Below are 23030 nucleotides of genomic sequence, written 5' to 3'. Positions count from 1 at the left end.
CCCTGCTCCCTTTGGTTTATCCCTTCTGACTTTCTCAGTAGGGTTAGATGGAGTTTTTTATCCAGATGGATAATAAAGCTACTCTTCCTTCTCCGGGTTGATTATACTGAGAGTAAGGTTTGATTATTACCTCTTAATGCTCTCTTCCTCTCCTTCTTATGGTAGTATTTATCCCCTCCCCTTCCCATGCCCTCTTTGTGTGTAATAGAATATCTTATTTTTCTTATATACTCGGATTTTTCTTGGTGTCCCCTACTCTTCCTCCCCTCTTTCCCACCCCCCATGTCATCTTAGACCATTTAGTATCCTGTCCTCTCCCTATGAATTATTCTTCTGGTTGCTATAATAGTGAATATTATAATAGTGTATAGAGTTCACTACAGAGAATTATACATAGCATTTCTCCACCTAGTAATACAGATACTTAGATCTTATTTATGCCCTTAAAGAGTCAAGCTTAAAAGACTATGAGTTTTCTTTCTTTTCCCTCTGTTTCTTATTTACCTTTTCATCATCTTTCTCTTGATATCTGTGGTTGAGTGTCAAACTTTCCAATTAGTCCCGGTCTCTTTTGTGCAAAAACTTGGAATTCTTCAGTTTTGTTGAATGCTCCCTTGATATTTTTAAGGGTAAGAAACAACAGAAAAAAAGGAGCAAGACAGTAAATACCCATAAAGGCAATTGCAATCAAAATTATTTTAAAAGGGACCTGAAATAAAAAAGGGAATTCGAATCTAGTACTTTAGAAGCATTGACTCCATGAAAGACACAAAATGACTAAAGAAGAAATAACTAAGAGTATGAATTGTTCCTCTTGGATTTTCCAGTGAATTAGATCAAATTTTTTAAAGAAAAAATAATATTTATACTAGGAAATTTTTGAGAAAAAAGTAAAGAAAAACTTTAATAAGCTCCTATTTAGAAACAAAAAGTCGAAGACTACTTCCAGGCCTTACTATCTGAACTCACTTAGAGAAATCAATCTTCCTTCTTATGTGTGTTTCCTTATCAGTAAATTGAGTATAGACAAGGTAATCTTGTAGGCTTTTCTTCAAATTATAGATCTATAATTCTGTGATGCTTGTGGCAGAGAAATGGGGTACTACTAGATCACAGTATGGTATAGATTTTGAAATGTGGTCACCAAATAGGATATTTTGCTTAATTGTACTGAGACAAGAAGCATTGGTAATTAAAAAAAAATTGTATTTAACTTGATTGACAGGAAAGGAGATGGGACAATAATAACCAGAGGAGGATCCTAACACAGTGAAAAGGGAAGATTATGGTCAATGAAAATTTCTCCTCATTCCATTCCTTTGCTTAGAAATAGCTTTGAAAAAAGTTATAAGCACCTATGTAATAAGAAACAATGAATGTGACTTTCTAAAGAGCAAAAGGCACCAGATGAATTACATTTCCTTTTACAATATTTTGATTAGTTACATACATAGAAGGGAAGTAGTAGAGTCTACCCAGTTTTCATTTGAGGAAAGCTTTTGAATTTATCCCACATAATTGTTCCCAATGACAAAGAAGAAAAGAATAAAATTAACAAGAATTTAGATTGCTAATTTGAAGGTGACATTAGTTATCAAAGTTTTACAAGCAGCCTGAAATGTCAGAAAAAATGGCATATCATAGAAAATTGTTTCCAGTAACTTTTTGATTTTTCAGTATCTATGCTTATAAGGTTTTAAAAGAAAACTAGCACCTCTAGTTTGAGGGTTACCACCCCCTTTCCAGTACTGATCATCCAAGTTCAATTTCCATCTTTCACCCAACTCTCACCTTTGACTCCAAGAAGCTATATCATAAGCAGTGACCATACTTTAGTAAAACTATCTTGGCAAATGGGCTCAGCAAGGTTGGGGCTAACCAACAGGCCTTAGACATCTAAGTAAGTTAGGGGGTTGTCTTCCTCAAGCATGTGAAGACTTCTGCGAAGCAGAATGGCCAAGTGAGAAAAATTTGTACCAGCTACCATAAAAATGGTGCTATGGTGCACTTAGAGCTTGATCAGACATCAGAGATGAGAAGGCCATCCACTGCATCCTGAACCATTGCCAGTTATTTTGACCTTTGTTTCTCCACTAGACATTGATGAGTCTGGAAAAGAAAGTAAGACTGAGGATTTTGTGCTACTCTGTCTTACCCAAATCCTGTTGTGTGAGTGAACACATCACAATTGGATGTCATTGGATCTCTGAACAATGATCTTTAATAGGGAGGGAGGAAAATAGGATGATAATGGTGGACAGAATCACAGTACATTTCATTAGGAAGGACATTAGTAGTGTAAGGATGAAGGGTGAAGAAAAAGAATTTTGGACCATTGATACAGTAGTCTTTCTTAGTCCAACCCTTACCTGAAAGAAAGTATTTTTAATTAATTAATTAATTGCTTAGTTAAGAATATTTGCTCATGGTTATATGATTCATATTCTTCCCACCTCCCCCTCCTATGACCCCGCTCCCGTAGCTGACTTGCAATTCCACTGGATTTTACATGTGTCATTGATCAAGACCTATTTCCATAATATTGATATTTGCGCTAGGGTGATCATTTAGAATCTACAGCCTCAATCATATCCCCATCGACCCATGTGTTCAAGCAGTTATTTTTCTTCTGTGTTTCTACTCCCAGAGTTCTTCCTCTAAATGTGCATAGTGTTCTAAAAGGAAGTCTTAACCTAGTATATACAGCAGAGGTCGGCAACCTTTTTGGCCGTGAGAGCCATAAATGCCACATTTTTTAAAATGTAATTTCATGAGAGCTGTACAATGCTCACAGTGCACGCTCCTGTAACAGTGCCTGAAAAAAATTGACTTTATGGCTCCTGCAGAAAGAGCCATATCTGGCCCTCAAAAGAGCCAGATATGGCTCGAGAGCCATAAGTTGCCGACCCCTGATATACAGCAATATAACAAGAAGCAGTCCTCACTTGAAGACCTCCAATGGAAAGATTAGAGAGTTCTTTCATCTCAAGGCAGTCTATTGTTTGCCTCCAATCACCATGACATTTTTTTTTTCAGAGAGGAAGTTAATATTTACCTCTTTCCCAAATTCTACTCATTGCCCCTAGTTTTGCTCCAGGGTAAATGGAACAAGTCTAAACCTTCTTCCACATGATAGCTTTTCAAGAAAGAATAGGTTTTGAACTTTTTAATTTGTTTTTTGATTAGGTTTGTCAGAACAAAGATATGAATTTGTTTTTACAAAGTAAGAAAAAAATTAAGAAAAATCTAGGACATCCAATGATTGAAATAACTCAATCCTGAACTCTTCATTTTATTTTTTTAAAATTTTAATATTAATTTTTCATATTTTCCCACAATTACATGTTTCATGTTCTCTCCCTTTCCCCCAAACCACCCCACACCTGCATGGCTGAAGCACAATTCCACTGGTCTTACATGTATCATTGATTAAGACCTAATTCCATATTATTGATAGTTGGACTAGAGTTATCATTTAGTGTCTACATACCCAATTATATCCCCATCAGCCCATGTGTTCAAGCACTTGTTTTCCTTCTGTGTTTCTATTCCAACAGTTCTTCCTCTGAATGTGGCTAGTTTTCTTTCTCATAAGTCCCTCAGCCTTGCTCTGGATCCTTGCATTACTGCTACTAGAGAAATCCGTTATGTTCGATTGTACCACAGAGTATCAGTCTCTGTGTACAATGTTCTCCTGGATCTGCTCCTTTCCCTCTACATTAATTCCTGGAGGTCATTCCAGTTCACATGGAATTCCTCTAGTTCATTATTCCTTTTGGCACAATAATATTCCATCACCAATAGATACCAAAATTTGTTTAGCCTTTCCCTAATCAAAGGACATTCTCTCATTTTCCAATTTTTTGCCACCACAAAGAGTATATGGCTATAAATATTTTTGCACAAATCTTTTTCCTTATTATCTATTTGAGGTATAAAATAAGTAGTGCTATGGCTGGAACAAAAGGCAATTAGCCTTTTAAAGCCCTTTGGGCATAGTTCCAAATCACCATCCAGAATGGTTGGATCCATTCAGAGCTCCAGCAGCAATGCATTAATGTCCCAATTTTGCCACATCCCCTCCAACATTCACCACTTTCCTTTGTTGTCATACTAGCTAATCTGCTAGGTGTGAGGTAGTATGTCAGAGTTTTTTTGATTTGCATTTCTCTAACTATTAGAGATTTGGAAAACTTTTTCATGTGTTTGCTGATAGTTTTGATTTATTTATCTGAAAGTTGCCCATTTATCAATTGGGCAATGTCTTGATTTTTTTTTCTTCAATTGACTTAGCTCCTTATATAGTTGAGTAATTAGAACTTTTTCCTACTTTTTTGTTATAAAGATTTTTTCCCCAATTTGTTGCTTCCCTTCTAATTTTGGTAGTATTGGTTTTGTTTGTACAAACACTTTTTAATTTAATGTAATAAAAATTATTTATTTTACATTTTGTAATTTTTTTCTAACTCTTGCCTGGTTTTAAAATCTTTCCTTTCCCATAGATTGACAAGTATACTATTCTGTGGTCTCCTAATTTACTTATAGTTTCCTTCTTTATATTCAAGTCATCCACCCATTCTGAATTTATCTTGCTATAGGGTGTGAGATGTTGATCTAGACCCAATCTCTCCCATAGTTTTTTCCAATTTTCCCAGCAGTTTTTGTCAAATAGTGGGTTTTTGTCCCCAAAACTGGGTTCTTTGGATTTATCATAGACTGTCTTGCTGAAGGCACTTACCTCAAGTCTATTCTACTGATCCTACCTTCTGTCTCTTTACCAGTACCATACTATTTTGATGACTACTGCTTTATAGTAAGTTTAAGATCTGGTACTGGTAGGCCACCTTCCTTCATATTTCTTTTCATTATTTTCCTTGATATTCTTGGTCTTTTGTTCTTCCAAATGAACTTTGTTATAGTTTTTTCTAATTCAGTAAAAAAAGGTTTTTTGGTAGTTTGATGGGTATGGCACTAAATAAGTAAATTAATTTGGGTAGGATGGTCATTTTTATTATGTTAGCTTGTCCTGACCATGAGCAATCAATGTTTTTCCATTTTTTTAGATCTCGTTTTAATTGCATGGAAGGCATTTCATAGTTGTGTCCATATAATTCCTGTGTTTGTCTTGGCAGATAGATTCTTGAATATTTTATATTGTCTAGGATGATTTTAAATGGAATTTCTCTTTCTAACTCTTCCTGTGCGATGTGTTGGATATATATAGAAATGCTGATGATTTATGTGGGATTATTTTGTATCCTGCAACTTTGCTAAAATTTTTGATCATTTACACTAACTTTTTAGTTGATTCTCTAGGATTTTTAAGTAGATAATGTAATATAGAAAATCATACTGCCATAATTCCATAGGGCAAGCTGGCAGTTTGCCCTAGTTAGAATACAGAACCTGGCATGAGCCAGGGGGCAGGTGGCATCTGGCAGTTGGAGCCAGACTATATAAGAGCTTGCAAACCCCTGGCTACTTCACTTCTCATTTGTCCTTTTACCTTTTGGGTCTGTGTCCTGGGAGGGGGTAGTGGAAACATAGGATAAGTTTTTAGGCTAGGTAGGATCAAAGTATTACTGCAAGCCAAATAGGAACATCATCTGATTCACCAACTCTTCCTTTACCAAAGATTGGTTTATTTCCAAAAAAAGAGACCACTTTATTTTCTGACCCAGGGCTGGTCCCTTGGGTCAGCTGAAGACCATATCAAGAAGTCCTTCAATATCTTAAACTTAGATTTAAGAAGGTAGCTGTTAGCTAGTTCATAGTTTTACTTAAACCTCTCACCAATTCCCTTTACCTAAACTTGCTTATTCAATATACCCTTAGCTTTAATCCAAGTACTAGTTGTTTGCTTATCTTTATCTAAAGCCTAATAGGGATAGCTGCTTGAACATTCTAAGTGCTACAGCAGAGATAAACTCCATTACTGAGGACAGGAAATGTCACATCTCCCTTCCTGTCTCACTTCTAGAAACACCAATAGGAAGTCATTTCCTCATCAGGACAGGGGCTGTAGAACATTCACCTTAAAGGAGCTTTGTGCCTAGCAAAGAAGAGTTTCACCTAACTTTCTGGTAGCCTGTGAGTCTTTGTTTCACTCATATTCTCTTTCAAGACTTCCCCTGGTACTGACCCATACCATCTTCTCTATTGCTAGGTCCTCCTCTTGTTATCATTATTACTAGCTACAATCCCTTTATTCATTACAATCATCATATCTGCAAAAACTGATAGCTTGGTACCCTCACTGCCTATTTTAATACCTTCATTTTCTTTTTCTTCTCTAATTGCGAGAATTCTCTAACACTAAAAACTAGTGTTTCTAGTACAATGTTAAATAATAGAGGTGATAATGGGCATCCTTGTTTCATGGCTGATCTTATTGGGAAGGCTTCTAATTTATCCCCATTTATTTCATATGATGCTTGTTGATGGTTTTAGATATATACTGTTTATTATTTTTAGAAAAGGTCCTTCTATTCCTATACTTTTTAGTGTTTTCAGTAGGAATGGGTGCTATATTTTGTCAAAGGCTTTTTCAGCATCTATTGAGATAATCATGTTATTTGTGTTGTTTTACTTGTTGATGTGGTCAGTTATGTGAATGGTTTTCCAAATATTAACCATCCTTGCATTCCTGGTATAAATCCCACCTGATCATAATGAATAACCCTTGTGATCACTTGCTGGAGTCTTTTTGCTAGTATTCTGATTAAGATTTTTGCATCTATGTCCATTAAGGCGATTGGTCTATAGTTTTCTTTCTCTGTTTTTGTTCTACCTGGCTTTGTTTATTTTAGAAAGAAAGAAAGATGGCAGATGATTTCTGCTGTGATTTTCTCATATTGAAAAGTAGCATGAGTAAATCAATTTAAAAAACCCTTAAAGCTAAACAAAAGTCATTACAAAAATATTTATTGTAATGCAGGTTTAGCATTGCCATGTTTGGCTTAGGCAATCCTGTCAATTGCCCTGGATGGAATGTTGACGATGGCATGTGCCATGTTCCAGGTGCCAACTGGTAGTTGAACGGAGAGTATAAAAGTCACTGGAAACCCAAGCCTGGGTTTTGTTTTCCCCTGACTTCATCCTGATCACTCAATTTCCCCTTTTACCCTGGGACCCCAGGTTGGGGGAGGAGAACGTGGGTAGGAAATTAGGATAGCTTGGATTTTAGGACCAATCTTCATAGCAGCTTAACAATATCTATTTTCAACATCAACTAAAATTAGCCAGTAGATCTGATCAATTTCTTGACCAGAGACCACTTAGCTTTGACCGAGGGCTGTTAGCCCTTGGCCAGACAAGTCCTTCTTAGGACCTTTGCCAGCTTTAGCCAGCCAAACCATGCCAACAGTTTAGCAAAAACCAAACCCTCTTACCTATGTTTTGTTCCTTCCCCAGTTGTCAATAAATCCCTTAGCCTTTAACCAGGTAATCCTGTAGTTATTTCCTTACCACCTAAGGCTGAGGAGGACAAGCAACAAGGAGAGAATTCTGAACTATTAAGGTTGAACTAAACTTCCATTCCTGTGGGCAGGAAGCTTTTTATCCAATTCTTGATGGTCTGCCATTATCTAATAGGAGGCAGTTTCCTCAGCAGGGAGGGGCCGGCTGCCTGACATCTTAAAGGACCCTAGCAGTTATCAGTGAGGTTCACTGGGCACTCAGTCTTTGAGTTTGGATTTGAACTTAAAGCTAGTTTCATTCCCAGCTGAGTTTTCTCATTTCTTTCTCAACAACCAACTCCAACCTCCTGCTGGGTTGGTACTGGCTCAAGACCCCTAGTGATCCTTCACCCCTCATAACAAGCATGGGATTGAAAGAGGACTACAAACAAAAAATATAATGATAGCACTTAATTCATTAGGTTCTTGTAAAGTACCTAAAGAAATAACATTTGAAAAGCACTTAACATGGGCACAGCTGGGTGGCTCAGTGGATTGAGAGCCAAGACTAGAAATGGGAAGTCCTATGTTCAAATCTGACCACAGGCACTTCCTAGCTGTGTGACCCTGGGAAAGTCACTTAATCCCCATTGCCTATCCCAGTGATGGGCAACCTTTTGAGTTTGGTGTGTCAAAATTCACCAAAAAACTGAGCATAAATCAGGTGGTGTGTCACTTCAAGAAAAATAAAAACAATTTTCATGACACTTATAGTTTAACAAAAATGTATAATTGTAATATATAACTGTATTTAATAAACCAAAATAGGTAAATTAATATAGGTAAAACTGTCATCTATAATGCACAGAGTGTCTACACTACACTATAGCAAATGCTTCATCTTCGGTATGTGGCCACGTGTCATCAAAAATGGCTATGTGTGTCAGTTCTGATATTTGCATCATAGGTTTGCCATCACTGGCCTAATCCTTACCAATCTTCTGCCTTAGAACCAATACCAAGTATTGATTATTCTAAGATGGAAGGTAAGGGTTTAAAAAAAGAAAAGAAAAGCACTTATGGACTTTAAAGTTCTAGTTTTACTTTTTCTAATATTTTTTAGTCTTTCATTGAATGATCATTTATTGAGTGCTTATTTATGACATACTTCACTACCTATTGCATTAATTTCTATTTTTAATCCCTTACCTTCTGTCTTAGTATCAATTCTAAGACAAAAGAATGGAAAGGACTAGCCAACTGGGGTTAAGTGTCTTGCCCAAGTTTAGTCAATTTTTTCATGTACTGTCAGAGTAGAAACTTGGTTGGGGGTAAGGGGAATGACATCACTGCATTATAGCAATGTAGAAAGTCTATTTTTAAATGTTATTTTTAAAATTCTGAACACAAATATAAAAATTTATCATTTCCACATTCACAGAACACAAAAAAGGATTTTATATGAAACCACAAATCTCAGTTCCAAATTGCTTGGTTTCTTAAACAGAAAATAATAAATTTGACATAACACTTTCAAAACTGTCTAACATACTTGTACTTCCTTCTCAATCTCCTTCTGTCCTTTTCTTGCACTTAAAAAAGTTTTTTTTAAATGAATCTCTCTTCTTATGGGGAAAACCAGGGGAGATAACTTAAATATTATATGTGGGTTCAGAAGGGTGTGTAGGAGACAGGAATGACAGAAGATGGGAACTTAAAAAGTTAGGGAAACTAGGTTTATCTGTTAAGGAAAATGTCTGTTGACAGAAGTGATAGTTATGCCTAACTGTCACCCTGCACCATCTAGACAAGGGGCTTGTGGAAACTAGCAAGCAAATGACAAGAGCTTGTAACAAATTTAATTAAGGGAACTATGGTCTAAAGGATGGTAATAGGGGTTTCTACACTTCCAGGCTATGGGCAAACCACAGAATCAGGGGAGGGACTTATCTACACTAAACTGAGACCTAAACAAGGCAGGGCCCAAAGAATAACAGGACTGAAGTGGGTATCCTCACAGCAGAGTCCTGACACACTCCAGTGATGTTGCAGCTCCTCCAGGACCACTAGCTGTAATCTTTCAGGTGGGTAGATTCTGAGAGCTAACTCAGCCTAAGTTAACCTACAACTCAGGTTGGGATTAATAGTCTCTACCAAAAATCTCCCACAAATAGATGTCAGTCTTCCTTCAGGATCCCAGGGAATCAGGGTACAAACTTCACTTCCTCTGAGGTCTCCCAGGGTCAGTTACAAGTTGTCCCAACCACCATGGAGTCTGTCTCAGAGAGAGAACCACACTTCCTGCTTCCCCATTCCATTTAGAATTCTCTAGTCCTGGCTCTTCTATAGGTCTTCTAAATAATAATTAAGTAAACTTCCTCACAACACTATCTACATTTCTATACTATTTGACACACACATATATATGTGTGTGTGTGTGTGTGTGTGTGTGTGTGTGTGTATGATGTAGCTATAGCTATATGCTTTACATTTTGTACTTTCAATCCCTTACTCTTTGTTTTAAAAAAAGAGAAAAAACCTCTTTTAATAAAGTTGAAATAATCAGTGGTCAAAAATTGTCTCCTTCTGCAAGTTGTCTATCTCTTTTTTTAAAGATTGTTTTAACAATTATATATAATAACAAATTTCTACATGTTTTCTGAAGTTATAGTATCCAAATTGTCTCCTTCTCCTTCCATCCCTTCTCTCTCCCACCCTGGAGATGGTAATCGATTTGATCTGGAATATACTTGTATTTTCATGCAAACCCTATTTCCATGTTGTTCATTGGTGTAAGAGACTATTCGTATGAAACAAAAACCCCATAATAAAAACCAAATAAACTACAGTGAAGAATCACACACTTTGATCTGCATTCTGACTCCAAAAGTTCTTTCTCTGGAAGTAGGCAGTGTTCTTTGTCATAAATCCTTCAGATCTGTCCTGGATCATTGTATTGCTGAGAGTGGCTAAGTCTATCTTATTTAACCATTGCACAATATTGCTTTTACTGTGTACAGTGCTCTTCTAGTTCTAGTTCTGCTTATTTCACTCTGCATCAGTTCATGTAGATCTTTCCAGCTCTTTCTGAAATCGTCCTGTTCATCATTCCTTATCACACAATAGTATTCCATTACTATCATATACCACAATTTATTCACCCATTGAGGTGAATAACTGAGGGAAAGCCCTTTCATTTCCAATATTTTGACACCACAAAAAATAGTAGATATACATATTTTTGAACAAGAAGGTCCTTTTCTCTTTTTTTTTTACTTCTTTAGAATACAAAAGTTTAGTGGTATTACTTGGTCAAAGGCTATGCATTGTTTTATACATCCTTAAGGATAGTTACAAATTGTCCTCCATAATAGTTGGATCAGTTCACAACTCCAGCAGCAATGCATTAGTGTTCCAATTTTGCTATATCCCCTCCAATATTTATTACTTTCCTTTAATGTCATATTGGCCAATCTGAGAGGTATGAATGGTACCTCTGAGTTATTTTAATTTGTATTTCTCAAATTAAGGGTGATTTAGAATATTTTTTCATATGATTATTGATGGCTTAAATTTTTTCATCTCAAAACAGTTTATTCATATATTCTGCCCATCTGTCAATTTTGGTTTGATTTAGTTCTCTGTATATTTGAGAAATGAGGCCTTTATCAGAGAAATTTGTTATGAAAAATACCCCTAGTTTGCTGTTTCCCTTCTAATCTTGGTTGCATTTGTTTTATTTGTACAAAACTTTAAAAAATTAATGTAGTTCAAATAATTCATTTTATATCTTTTAATCTTCTCCGTTTCTTGTTTGGTCATGAGTTCTTCCCTTCTCCATAGATGTGATAGTTAAACTATTCTATGTTCCCCTAATTTACTTTGGCATCATCCTTTATGTCTAAATCATATATCCATATTGGCTTTATCTTGGTTTAGGGTATGAGATATTGGTTTGTACCTAATTTCTGCCATACTATTCTCCAATTTTCCCAGCAATTTTTTGTCAAATAGTGAGTTCTTATCCCCAAAGGTAGGATCTTTGGGTTTATAAAACACTAGTTTCCTAAGTTCATTTACCCCTAATCTATTCTATTTATACACCAATCACTTTTCTATCAAGAGTTGGGTAAACTGCTTCATCACTGGTCCACTGAAGATCTAATATATCAGTTTTGACAAGAGTTCTTAAAACTGTCAAAATTTGTTATTACTGTTGTTGCTATTGCTATTGTTTTATGATGTCATTCTAATTATGTGAATTATTCTCTTGTTTCTACTCACTTCAAGCTGTATTAGTATATAATTTAAGATATTTTTCTGAAATAATATATCTTGCTAATTCTTATGATGTAATAATATTTCATATTATAATAATATTGCAATCATATAATAATGATGCAACTTTTTCATTTTTAATTCTCTTCCCCCTCCCTCAATTCTCCCTCCACCCCTTTCTTGACCAGGAAATTAATTTTTTTGCTTTTCATTTGATTTTGCTTGTAACTATTCTCTCCCTTCCATTTTCCTCCCCTCTTTAGTCTCTCCTCGTCCCATCCTTTGATGTCTCCTTGTTGAGATAGATATATTTTCACACTGAACACTTTTGTTTGCCAGGGCATATAGATAGATATATGTATTTAACCTTCCTTTCCTCCATGTTCAAAAGATAGATAGTTAACTTTCTTTTATTTTTATGTCAACTTTGTTCTGATGTTTCTTGTTGTTTCATGGTGTCATTGAGCTGTGTTTGACCGGGAATTCATCAACTCTTTTTTGTTTTAAACTAGTTTTCTTTCAATTTTTTCCTCCAGAGCTTTAATGTTTTTGTTTCTTCCTTTATTTTTTCTATATTTTAATGTAGTTTATGGAAAATCTACTTTTTTCCCTTCAAGTCTCTGTTTGTAGTTTTTAGGCAATTATTCTCTCCTAGGTTAAACTTTCAGGTATTTCCTGATATTATGTAATTCTGTCTAGTGATCTATATCTTCTTATAACAGAGTTTCTCTTGTCCCTGCTACCAGGATTAGAGGAATATCTCTTCTCTGGCATTGATTCCAACTCTCATTGAACTTATTCCCTCAGTTTTAAGGATTCTAGTACCCTGATTTCTCTTAATCATTTAATAGGCAAGTTATCTCCTAAAAAGGAAAATTTACTTAAAAGGTAGAGTAAAAGCTAATACCCAAGCTTCTATTATAATTTTATAATTCCTCATAATTTTCTAAATGCCTTTAAATATATAATCTCATTTGATCCTTATAATATCATTGAATGGCAGTCAGGCCAAGTAATATTAATCTTTTTTTAAATAAATGCAGAAAGTATATCCTAGAAAGATTAAATAGCACATTCTATTCAAGTGATAATGTCTTCTGCCATGAATTCCAATGCTCTTTTTAAAATAATAATACAATAAGTAAAGCACAACATGAATTTTAGCTGAATACAAGCTAATATCAATGGCAAGGATGAAGAATTAGGAAATTCAAGAATTAGCATTCTGTTTTGAAGAATAATCATTTGTTATCATAAGGTTCTATTACATACAATAGCAGAATCTTATATAGTATAGTCAAATTAGCAACATTTTCTCCAGGATTAAGGAGGGGAAGGGAATTTCTCCTGGTATATTGTGAACTCAGTAGGGCTGTTGTTTAGAAGGCTAAATGAGACAATGTATGTGCATCACTTTGCAAGCTTTAAAAGACACTATAAATGTCACCTATTACCTATTGTTGTTGTTCTTAGTATAGCTCTCATTCATCTCATCTCATATTCATTATAGTTCACATAGAGGTAGTACTGGAAAAAGTCACTATTCTACTTTTGTTCTTTTATTTTTAATGTTAGGTGGAATAGTGTGAAGGTGAAAAAATGACTGCTTTTTTAGTTGAAAAAAATATTGGAATGTAAAGTTGAACTCTGTAAGTTCATTGAAAACATCTTTAGTTCATCTCTACTGGCATAAAAGATGACAAGAATAACATTTGCTTCATTCTGTTCCTACATTGTTTGGATTTCTTCTATTAGATCTCTTAATTTGGAGAATTTTAAATTCCACAGAGGTTGGAGGTTATTGGTGTTTGGTATGTTGGCATCTATTTAAAATATTATTCAGGGGCAGCTAGGTGGCTCAGTGGATAGAGTGCCAATCTTAGAGACAGAAGGTCCTGGGTTCAAATATGACCTTTGTAAGGGGTAAATATTAAAGGATTGGACTAAATTATGAAGAATGTGGTCGCTATAATTATTACTCAAGTCAGAATGACTTTTTAGCAATTTATTTATAAAAGAGAGGGAAAGAGTGAACATAAGGAAATCAGAGAGAAGATGATTACCCATGCCCAGTCTGAACCAGGCAGAGCTTCAGACGCCCCAAGAAAGGGGCCCAGAGGTAAATTACACAAGGGTTTTAGCCATGAGTCCTCCTCCAAGATGAGGGACCTATTTGGAGGCTGGTACCTCTCAGAAAAGCTAGGAAAAGGAGTCAGTCTTTTTCACTCACCCACGTGGTAGTTCTAAGGGAGAAATCCAAGGGTAGTCTGAGGTTCCAAGCTGGAGCTCCTTCAAGTTCAAATTGAAGGCAAAAAACCTGGTCACAGGAAGTTCTTGCCACTTTTTAAGACTATTCCTTTTGTCACTTCCTGTGCCTTCCTTCCACTTTTATGTGGACTAATTACAGCTAAAGCTTTGCTTAGGACTGTCCATGGGGTGGTCAGGTGATTCTGATTCATCACCTACCATCGCACAAGTGGGTCACAGATCTCCCCATACTTAAGGATAAATGGGGTGTATATGCTTCTGGTGATTATATATAAAAGTGGGCAAGGAGAGAGTTAATCCCATCTTCATACCTTAGACATTACCTTGCTTAGTGACCCTAGTCAAGTCACTTAACCCAAACTGGCTAGCCCTTACCATTCTAATGCCTCAGAACTGATACTTACAGTTGATTAGAAGACATAAGGCAAGGTTTAAAAATACCACACAGATTTATCATGAATCTTTATGGGCCAATGACCTATCTGTTTTTTTGTTTTTGTTTTTGTTTTTGTTTTTTTGTCTTTGATGATACAGTTTGAGTACAGTTTATTCCTTGAATTTTTGAGAACATTTTAGAGTTTGTATTTGTAGTTTAAGAATTGTCATCTATTATTTTATGAACAGTAACAAAATTTCATGTATAGTTTGGCTGGTTGATTATATCTTCCTAACAATTTGGTAGGTAATAACTTACCTTTTTGTTTATTTTAAGACTGAACTTCCTATCTCTTCAAGGCTGCAAGTGCAACATCTACTGATGGACTGAATGGCATGGAAGCTGTGATCTATTTTTGTCTCTGACCTGGGCTAGTTTGACCCTCCCTTCCCCTTGTGGGCCCCCATTCTTATAATTCATTACATTGGTGCCAAGCCAATGTAATGAATTTTTGCGTGTGTGTGTGTGTGTGTGTGTGTGTGTGGTGTGTGTGTGTGTGTGTGTGTGGTGTGTGTGTGTGTGAGATATTGCCTAATTTCTACAATTTTTTGCAATGTATTCATTGAACAACAATTTCAAGCTTCTTAAGGATTATTTTGCTATAATGTATGGTTTAAATGATGTATTTTTGGTTTACTATCATAAATGCTTTCATTCTTATGAAGAAATTCTCATGATTCATTTGTTCTTATATTGTTATCAAGTGTTCATGACATGTTACAGAGAATAGTTTTCAGCATTGTTTAACAAATCCTTTACTATTCTTACTATTATTAAATCTAATATACCTAGAGATATAGATATCTTAGAAATATATAAACTGAGGACAACTAGATAACTCAGTGGATTGAGAGTCAGGCCCAGAGATTGGAGGTCCTGAGTTCAATCCTGGCTTCAGATACTTCCTAGATACTTTGCCTTAGAACCAATAAAATGTATTGATTCTGAGATGGAAGGTAAGATTAAAAAAAAAAAAAGAAATTAGCTGGGCATGATAGAGCAGATTGTAAATACCTGTTACTGGGAGGTGAGGTTACTGGATCTCTTGACTTCTCCACTTCTGAGTTGTTCTGATTGGTTGCCTGCTCTGCTTGGCACCAATGTAATGAATTATAAAAATGGGGGCCCACAAGGGGAAGGGAGGGTCAAACTAGCCCAGGTCAGAGACAAAATAGATCACAGCTTCCATGCCATTCAGTCCATCAGTAGATGTTGCACTTCCAGCCTTGAAGAGATAGGAAATTCAGTCTTAAAATAATTAATATGGAACTGAGTCAGAATATTTATGCAATAATTAAATAAGGAAACAAAAGTATCAATGCTTTGGGATAGCTTTTTCAATAATTATTATCTAATAATACCCATATTCTTTTCTATTTTCTGAAATCAATTTCTTTTCATCCATTTTTTGTCATTTATTGTATTAAGTAAATATTTTTAATGACCTCAGTTTTCTCAAGTCCCCTCTTAGTTTTTAGTAAATCCCTAATTTTAGTTTCTATTTCATTTAACCTGGGTTCAAGGTAGAATTTGCTTCTTAAGTCTGACCTTCACTGATCTGCAGCACATTTTTGTTTGTCTTGGAGCTGAGACTTCATTAACAAAAATAATATAAAGCCTTTGCTTCTAGCTGATAATAGATATGCCCAGTGTTGTTATGACATTTTCTTAGTAGAGAAGTTTTCATAACTTTAGTACATGTTATAGTACATGTTATGAACTTTCTTACCCACCATAATAGTCAGTGATATCTGTAATGAATTAAAAAAAATAATCCTTACCTTCCATCTTAGAATTAATACTCTGTATTGGTTCTAAGGCATAAAAGCAATAAGGGCTAGGCAATTGGGGTTAAGTGACTTGCCCAGGATCAACACAGCTGTTTCTGACACTAATCCTGGCACTCTATCCAAGGTGCTACCTCACTGCCCCACTATTCAACTTTATTTTTTTTAAACCCTTACTTTCCGTCTTAGTAACCACTCCAAGACAGAAGGGCAGGAACTAGGCAAACAGGATTAAGTGACTTTCCCACTGTCACAAAGCTAGAAAGTGTCTGAGGTCAGATTTGAATCCAGGACCTCCCATCTTTAGGCCTGACTCTCCAATCACTGAGCCACCCAGCTGCCTCATGATGAAGCATTTTTAATTCGTTCTATTGTACTATGTATTCTTGTGTTACCAGAAGACAAATGGGCACCCCTAACTCTGTTGTCCTTTATGTCATTAATCATCCCAGTAGTTTGTAAGCAAGACAAGACTAAACCCTAAATCAAATGATGTACATCTCACTTAGGAATAGTTGAGTCACACTGATGGATTTTTATCCTAATCAATAGTTTCGCCAAAGGTCAGTTGCCAGCATAGGAGGGTTGATGCCAGGCCATGGCTACCAAATTAGTCTGAGGGCACGCATGACCCCCTCTGTAAATGATTCTACCTGCCATTTCCCTGCTTTGCAGTTTAACTCTCCACTTCATCATTGCATGATCATTTGGATTTTGAGAGGATAGGGATGAACATAATTAGCAAAATGGCATTATTGACATTATAAAAGTTAATCATTGATAGAGATATGTTATTTAGACATTAGACTCTCTTCCTAACCCTTCTCCTAATATTTCCTATTTCAGTATCCTTTTCTCTTTTGTAAATGAAACTTTCTACCTCAGTTAAAAACACTAACACTTTATAGAAATCCTTTTAATTCAGGGTATCCCCAACTCACCTACTTACTATTGTAGGATGTCTTTACTCTCAGACATCTTCCTAGACAAGCAAGTCTCCTTGGACATATATTTTTTACCCTCATGCATCCATTCCTAAAATTCTCCTTTTGAATTTAAGCAAATACTTATACAGCTGTATTCCTAAATCGGTCTTAATAGCAGCCTTTCAAATTGTGCCTTTAGAACCAATGAAACACTGAGTGTTACCAAAGTCAATTAGAAGTTAAATAGAGACTATTAGAAGATAGGTTGATTAAACAATATGGCTACAGGAATAGAGTCCTTAGAACAAAATTTACTTTTGTTTAAGCTGCTATTTTAGAATTTGGGATGCTATCAGTTCTCATTACAGAAAGAGCTTGATTTTTTCTCCTTCATAAGTGCTGGTTGAACCATAAGAAGTAGGAGATGGATTAAAGTACTTTTGTTTAAACACACACACACACACACACACACACACACACACACACACACAGATTATGGCTTTTTGACACTACATTTTTGTGTCACAAGATTTACATAAAGATAGTTATGTATTTGAGAATTGACAAAGAGAATTAATGACAGCAAATATTGGGCTCTGGAGGTAAAAAAAAGTAAATATGAAAAAAAAACTCCAAGTTTTTTGAAAGATAAATATAAACAATCCATGGCATTTCACTTTAGAAAAAAAAAGAGCTGTCATCTGTGGCCAGGAAGTTTTTTAAATCCCAATTTATTTATAACCCTTTTTCTCCTGTAATTATGTCAGGTGAGTTGCTGGAAGAATTATCTTTCTAAATAAGGAATTTGAACTTATTTCCTTGAACTTACCTCCTCAAACAGTCTTCTATCCTGCCACCAGTTTAAGTTGATTTGATGATTCCTGGAATTCAGGTTTTGTCTCATATTTTTTAGTTTTGTGTTAAAACAACATTAATAGATAAGGTTGACAGCACATCTTATAAAACTAATGTCCTGGTTAATCTAACATCTGGTATCTATTTGTTTCAGGTGCAGTTTCATTTGTTGCTGAAGATAGAAAACAGGCTGACTTACATGAGATAGATAGTGAACAATCCCTTCAAAAATGGTTATTAGAAACGTCGGGAAATCTGGGTAAGGCCAACACTGATATGCTTATTATTATAGATTATTTTATCATCCCTTTGCATATGGTTTAGCTTTTAGTCACATTTAATGGAATGTTTATTTTTTTACCTGGCAACTTAACATCTCCCTGAATAATGCAAATTCTAATAGTTTCCCACAGAATTCTTTTTATCTTTTCAAGATTCATTTTTATATGTCTGGTTTCCTTTTTTTCCTTCTTTGTTATCATCATTAAACAGTCAATACATAATAATAATTCACACTAAAGTTAGCTTTTAGTATAAGTATCTAATAAATTATTATGCATCATTTTCTACTATTCCTGAAATGCCAATTAATGGTAGACAAAATATTAAGGGCTGATATCTTTTTGCTTAAAGACAAGATACAGGTGTTATTAAACAATGCAAATAAACTTAAAAGATATTATAGATTTCCCGCCATATGCCAACAATGTTTAATACTTCGATTTTATATTCTTATATTAAATTGTTTTGTTTAATTTTGCTAAATTCCTTCATGACTCTTCCTAGAGGTTTTCATTACTACAGAATTTGGAAGGTTGGAAGAGATATCTTTTTGAGGCACTGAAATGATCTCTTCTACTTCCTTTCATCAGTGACTTGTTCACAGAATAGAAACATTAAGCTTAATATTGTTGTTATAGCTCCTCTCCCATCAATACCTGATTACAGTAAATTAAAAATATGACATAACTATCATTTAAGTTTAGAAGAAGGGACACTGGCAAGTAGGAACTCTGGGCAACAGCAGAACAGGTTTAGAGGGATAAAGGCACTTGAAACTGTAATGTGAGGAATGTGTTATAAAGAAAAAGGGCCTAGGGAGATATAGGTATACAGTGATGTGAATGCATCTATGTATTCTCCCTAGTTGCAGATGATGGAGGAACACCAATCCCGATCACCCTTGATAGTTGTTATAATTTCCCCTTTCTCTAACAGTTGCCCAGGGAGGACCTGAATGGTTAGGTGGATGGGTAACCCTTTCAGGTCCAACCTGAGGTTGGATAAATTATTATAGGGCTTTGATTTGCTTTGGATCATGTTTGAAATCTGACTTCTTTGACTCCCTTCCCAATGGTCTTAATAGAAACATCACTCAAGAAGGTACCTGTTAAACACTCTTTATCTATAAATTGTAATCAGGGAAAGGATAAACAGAATAAGGAATGGTGATTGGAGACTCTGTCAATCTAATATCTATAACTAGTTGACAATTAGGACTGGAGGCTATTGATTTCCAGTAAAAGCTGGAGCTTTGTTCTCCACTACCCTTCTGGCCCAGCCTGGCCACAGCCAAGCCAGAGATTAGGGAATGCTATTGATGCAGCTGTGTTGGTGATGTTATTCTCTCAGCTTTTCACTATCAGTGTTTGGTGATGCACTAGCTCTCACAGTCTTCAGGAACTATATTCAGATTCTCTTACCCTCTTCTTCATAGACCTCCCAGCCTCCCTTCACCACCCAGGGCCCAAAGACCAAAAGACCAAAGACCCCTTCAAGTGGCTGTCAGGGGAATTTATGCTGCCAGGCCAATCAACATTTGCCCCTGGCTCACAGAATCTGGGAATGTGCAGTCTCTTCCAACTGCCTTCCCTGTCACTCAAGGTGGCATCCATCATTTCCCAGGATATGAATATAACAAATGTTTAAGATACTTGGGGTATTTAGCCTGGAGAAAAGAAGATTTAGGGTTATAGCTGTCTACCATCCCATGCAAAGAGATTAGGAAATTTGCATTAGAACTCTAGAACTGAAAAGAATCTCAGAAATCATCATATCCAAATCCTACTTCTTTATAGATAAGGAAACTGAGGTTCAAGAGAATTTTTTTCTCTATTATTTTATTTTTTTTTTAACCCTTAACTTCTGTGTATTGGCTCCTAAGTGGAAGAGTGGTAAGGGTGGGCAATGGGGGTAAAGCAACTTGCTCAGGGTCACACAGCTGGGAAGTGTCTGAGGCTGGATTTGAACCTAGGACCTCCCATCTCTAGGCCTGACTCTCAATCCACTGAGCTACCCAGCTGCCCCTAGGTTCAGAAGAATTAAAGTGCTTGCCAAAGGTAACACAGGAAGTAAGCATCTGATGTGGGATTTGACCATATAACTCTGTAAGCAGTTCTTTTTCCACTCTGCCATATTATTTGCAAAGAGGTAATAGCAGGATCAGAAAGTATACAATTTTTTTTATTTTTCTTTTTAAAAATCTTTACCTTTTGCCTTAGTATTGATTCTAAGACATAAGAGAAGCAAGGGTTAGGCAATAGAGGTGTAATGACTTCCCCAGGGTCCTCGTGACTCTAGGTCTGGCATTCTATCCAATGTTCTACCTAACTGCCCCCTAACAGTTTTAAACAAACAAAGAATATTCTTTTCTGTCTTAGAAACAACTCTAAAATAGAAAAAAGGGCAAGGGTTAGGCAACCCAGGTCCTCCCGACTCTAAGACTGGTGCTCTATTCACTGTGCTACTTAGATACACCAAGAGTATATACATTTCAAAGAGCATAGATTTTAGTTAAATATGGAGAAGAAATATCTAATACATCTATCCAAAAGACCTTTATATATGTGTGTATACATACACACATATATATATATATAAATTCATGGAATTAATCAATAGATTGTATATTATTAATGTATCACATAATATGTAAAAATCAATATATTTAAATAGTACATATTTACATAATAACATATACTAAATCAGCATATTTTTATTATATTTATTCATTTTTTTAGCATAGCTCATTTCCTGATTCTAAAAGTACCAGTAAAAAGAGAGTGGCTAGCAATTGAGTACATTACAGGAGTCATTAATCCATCAAACAGTACTGAACTTCATACTCTCCCAAACCCCTTCTAATTCTAGTATCATGTGATGCTATGAACCTCTTTCCATATTCCTTTAAGAAATATCTTTTGATAGATTTTTTCAAGTTCTTTTACCATAAAAAACTAATTTGCAAACAATGCTTGGGGTTTTTTGTGTGACTATACTATTTCCTATTGGGAAAGCATTTATTTTTTTAAGTTATATAAGGGTTAGAGGGAGATAGAGGTATGTAGAGGTCATGAATTTTAAAAAAGGAAGAAAAGAAAGAAGAGAGCATCAATGGGCATAAAAAGCAAGCAGAAGATGATAGAATTTCAACAAGGAACATACACCTGTCAGATAGCATCAGAATTACCACATTAAATTTGATATATCCTTTCCTCCCTCAAAACAAAACAAATAAAAAATCCCCCCAAACCGCCAAGTGTTATATATGGTAGAGACTTATAACTTCATAAGCAGTCCTTTTGTCCTATTCTTTATTCTAAGAAATTTTTGTCAAGTTTATATTTTTAAAAATAATTTCACTTTAAAAATGATTAATTGGCATAAAAGACAAAAGTACATCAATTGCTCATGTAAGCACGTTATGTATTATTGTTTTGTTTTGGCCCATGTAGATTCTGTATATCCACGTGGAACTATTTATAAGTGGCTCACAGGGAGCCAAGAACAGGCACTGCTAGCAATCCTCCCCCAGCTCTTTTCTAAGAGATACCTTAATTCCTGCCAGATAAGGAATTCGGAGGTTGAGGACAGAGGCTGGCCACTTTCCACCTACTGGACTCGAATTATGTCTATCTGCTCCTTTAAATGTTGTAGTTTTAGGGGATGCACATTTTAAATTCAAGCTAAATTCCTGATTTCTGTTCCTTAATGTGAAAGCTGAATTTCCAGTCTTTATGTCTGAGAATTTACTCCTTTTACACCAGGTTCCAGTTCCACAATGAACACACACAGGAAATAACAGAAAGACTGATTTATTAAAGATGATGGCATAAAAGAAGTCAGATAAAGTATACACATAGGAATAGATGTCAATCAGTGCACAGGTAAAAACTGATTGAACATTATAGGATCAAGTTTTAGATGAGACACATAGGTCACTTGAGATGTACAATTATGAGAAAACTCCTTACATCAATCTTAGACTGTGATTGTGTTTCTGGTCAATATAAGCCAAGTCCTTCATTTAAGGGTCTGTAGTCAGCATTACAGGTAGTCCAGTTTCCCAGTCTCATAGGGCTAGGTTCAAGCAATGCAATAAGGTTTTCTTCTAGTTCCCATAAGTGAATAAACTTTTTTTCCTAAATCAGAATTTGAACGAGTCCCACAAATAAATAGATACTTCCTAGTTGTGTGACCTTGGGCAAATCACTAACCATAATTGTCTAATTATTACTGCTCTTCTGCCTTAGAACCTATACATAATATTGATTTTAAGATGGAAGGTAAAAATGTAGAAAAAATCTATTACTCTTGTGGTAAAAAGAGTGTTAAAATTGGAGGCAAGTTCAAATGTTATTTCAGATATTTATCAGAAATGGGAGGCAGCTGGGTAGCTCAGTGGATTGAGAGTCAAGCCTAGAGATTGGAGGTCCTAGGTTCAAATCCGGCCTCAGATACTTCCCAGCTGTTGTGACCCTTGCCCTGTGGGCAAGTCACTTAACTCCCATTGCCTAGCCCTTACTGCTCTTTTGCCTTTATTTATTTATTTAATTAATTTATTTAAAAACCCTTACCCTTAAGAGTTTTTAAATAAATAAACAAAGAAATAAATAAAAAGAAATGGACAAATGGATAAATAATTTCACCTCTAATGGCTATTGTTTATCTTTAAAATGAAGGTAATGGATTAATAATTGTATTATTTATCGCATTGGGTCATTGGGAAGAAAGCACTTTATAAACCTTGAAGGACTATAGAAATGAGAAGTTTAAAGAATAATTCTTATAAAGGATGAATTAG

At 35.4% G+C, this 23030-nt stretch overlaps 1 protein-coding gene across 1 annotated transcript in view; it reads left to right on the top strand.

Moving 5' to 3' along the window:
* The window catches only part of CFAP47 (cilia and flagella associated protein 47), an 859036-nt gene that overhangs the window by 513968 nt on the left and 322038 nt on the right, over positions 1-23030 (top strand). The window contains exon 50 of the mRNA XM_044669214.1: positions 18102-18206. Coding sequence (XP_044525149.1) covers positions 18102-18206 — 105 coding nt within the window. The remainder of the gene's footprint in view (positions 1-18101; positions 18207-23030) is intronic.

The sequence above is a fragment of the Gracilinanus agilis genome, chromosome 3, assembly GCF_016433145.1.
Source record: "Gracilinanus agilis isolate LMUSP501 chromosome 3, AgileGrace, whole genome shotgun sequence".
NCBI classification, from domain to species: Eukaryota; Metazoa; Chordata; class Mammalia; order Didelphimorphia; family Didelphidae; genus Gracilinanus; species Gracilinanus agilis.
The sequence above is the reverse complement of the archived record's forward strand: the minus strand, read 5'-3'. Positions and strand labels throughout refer to the sequence as shown.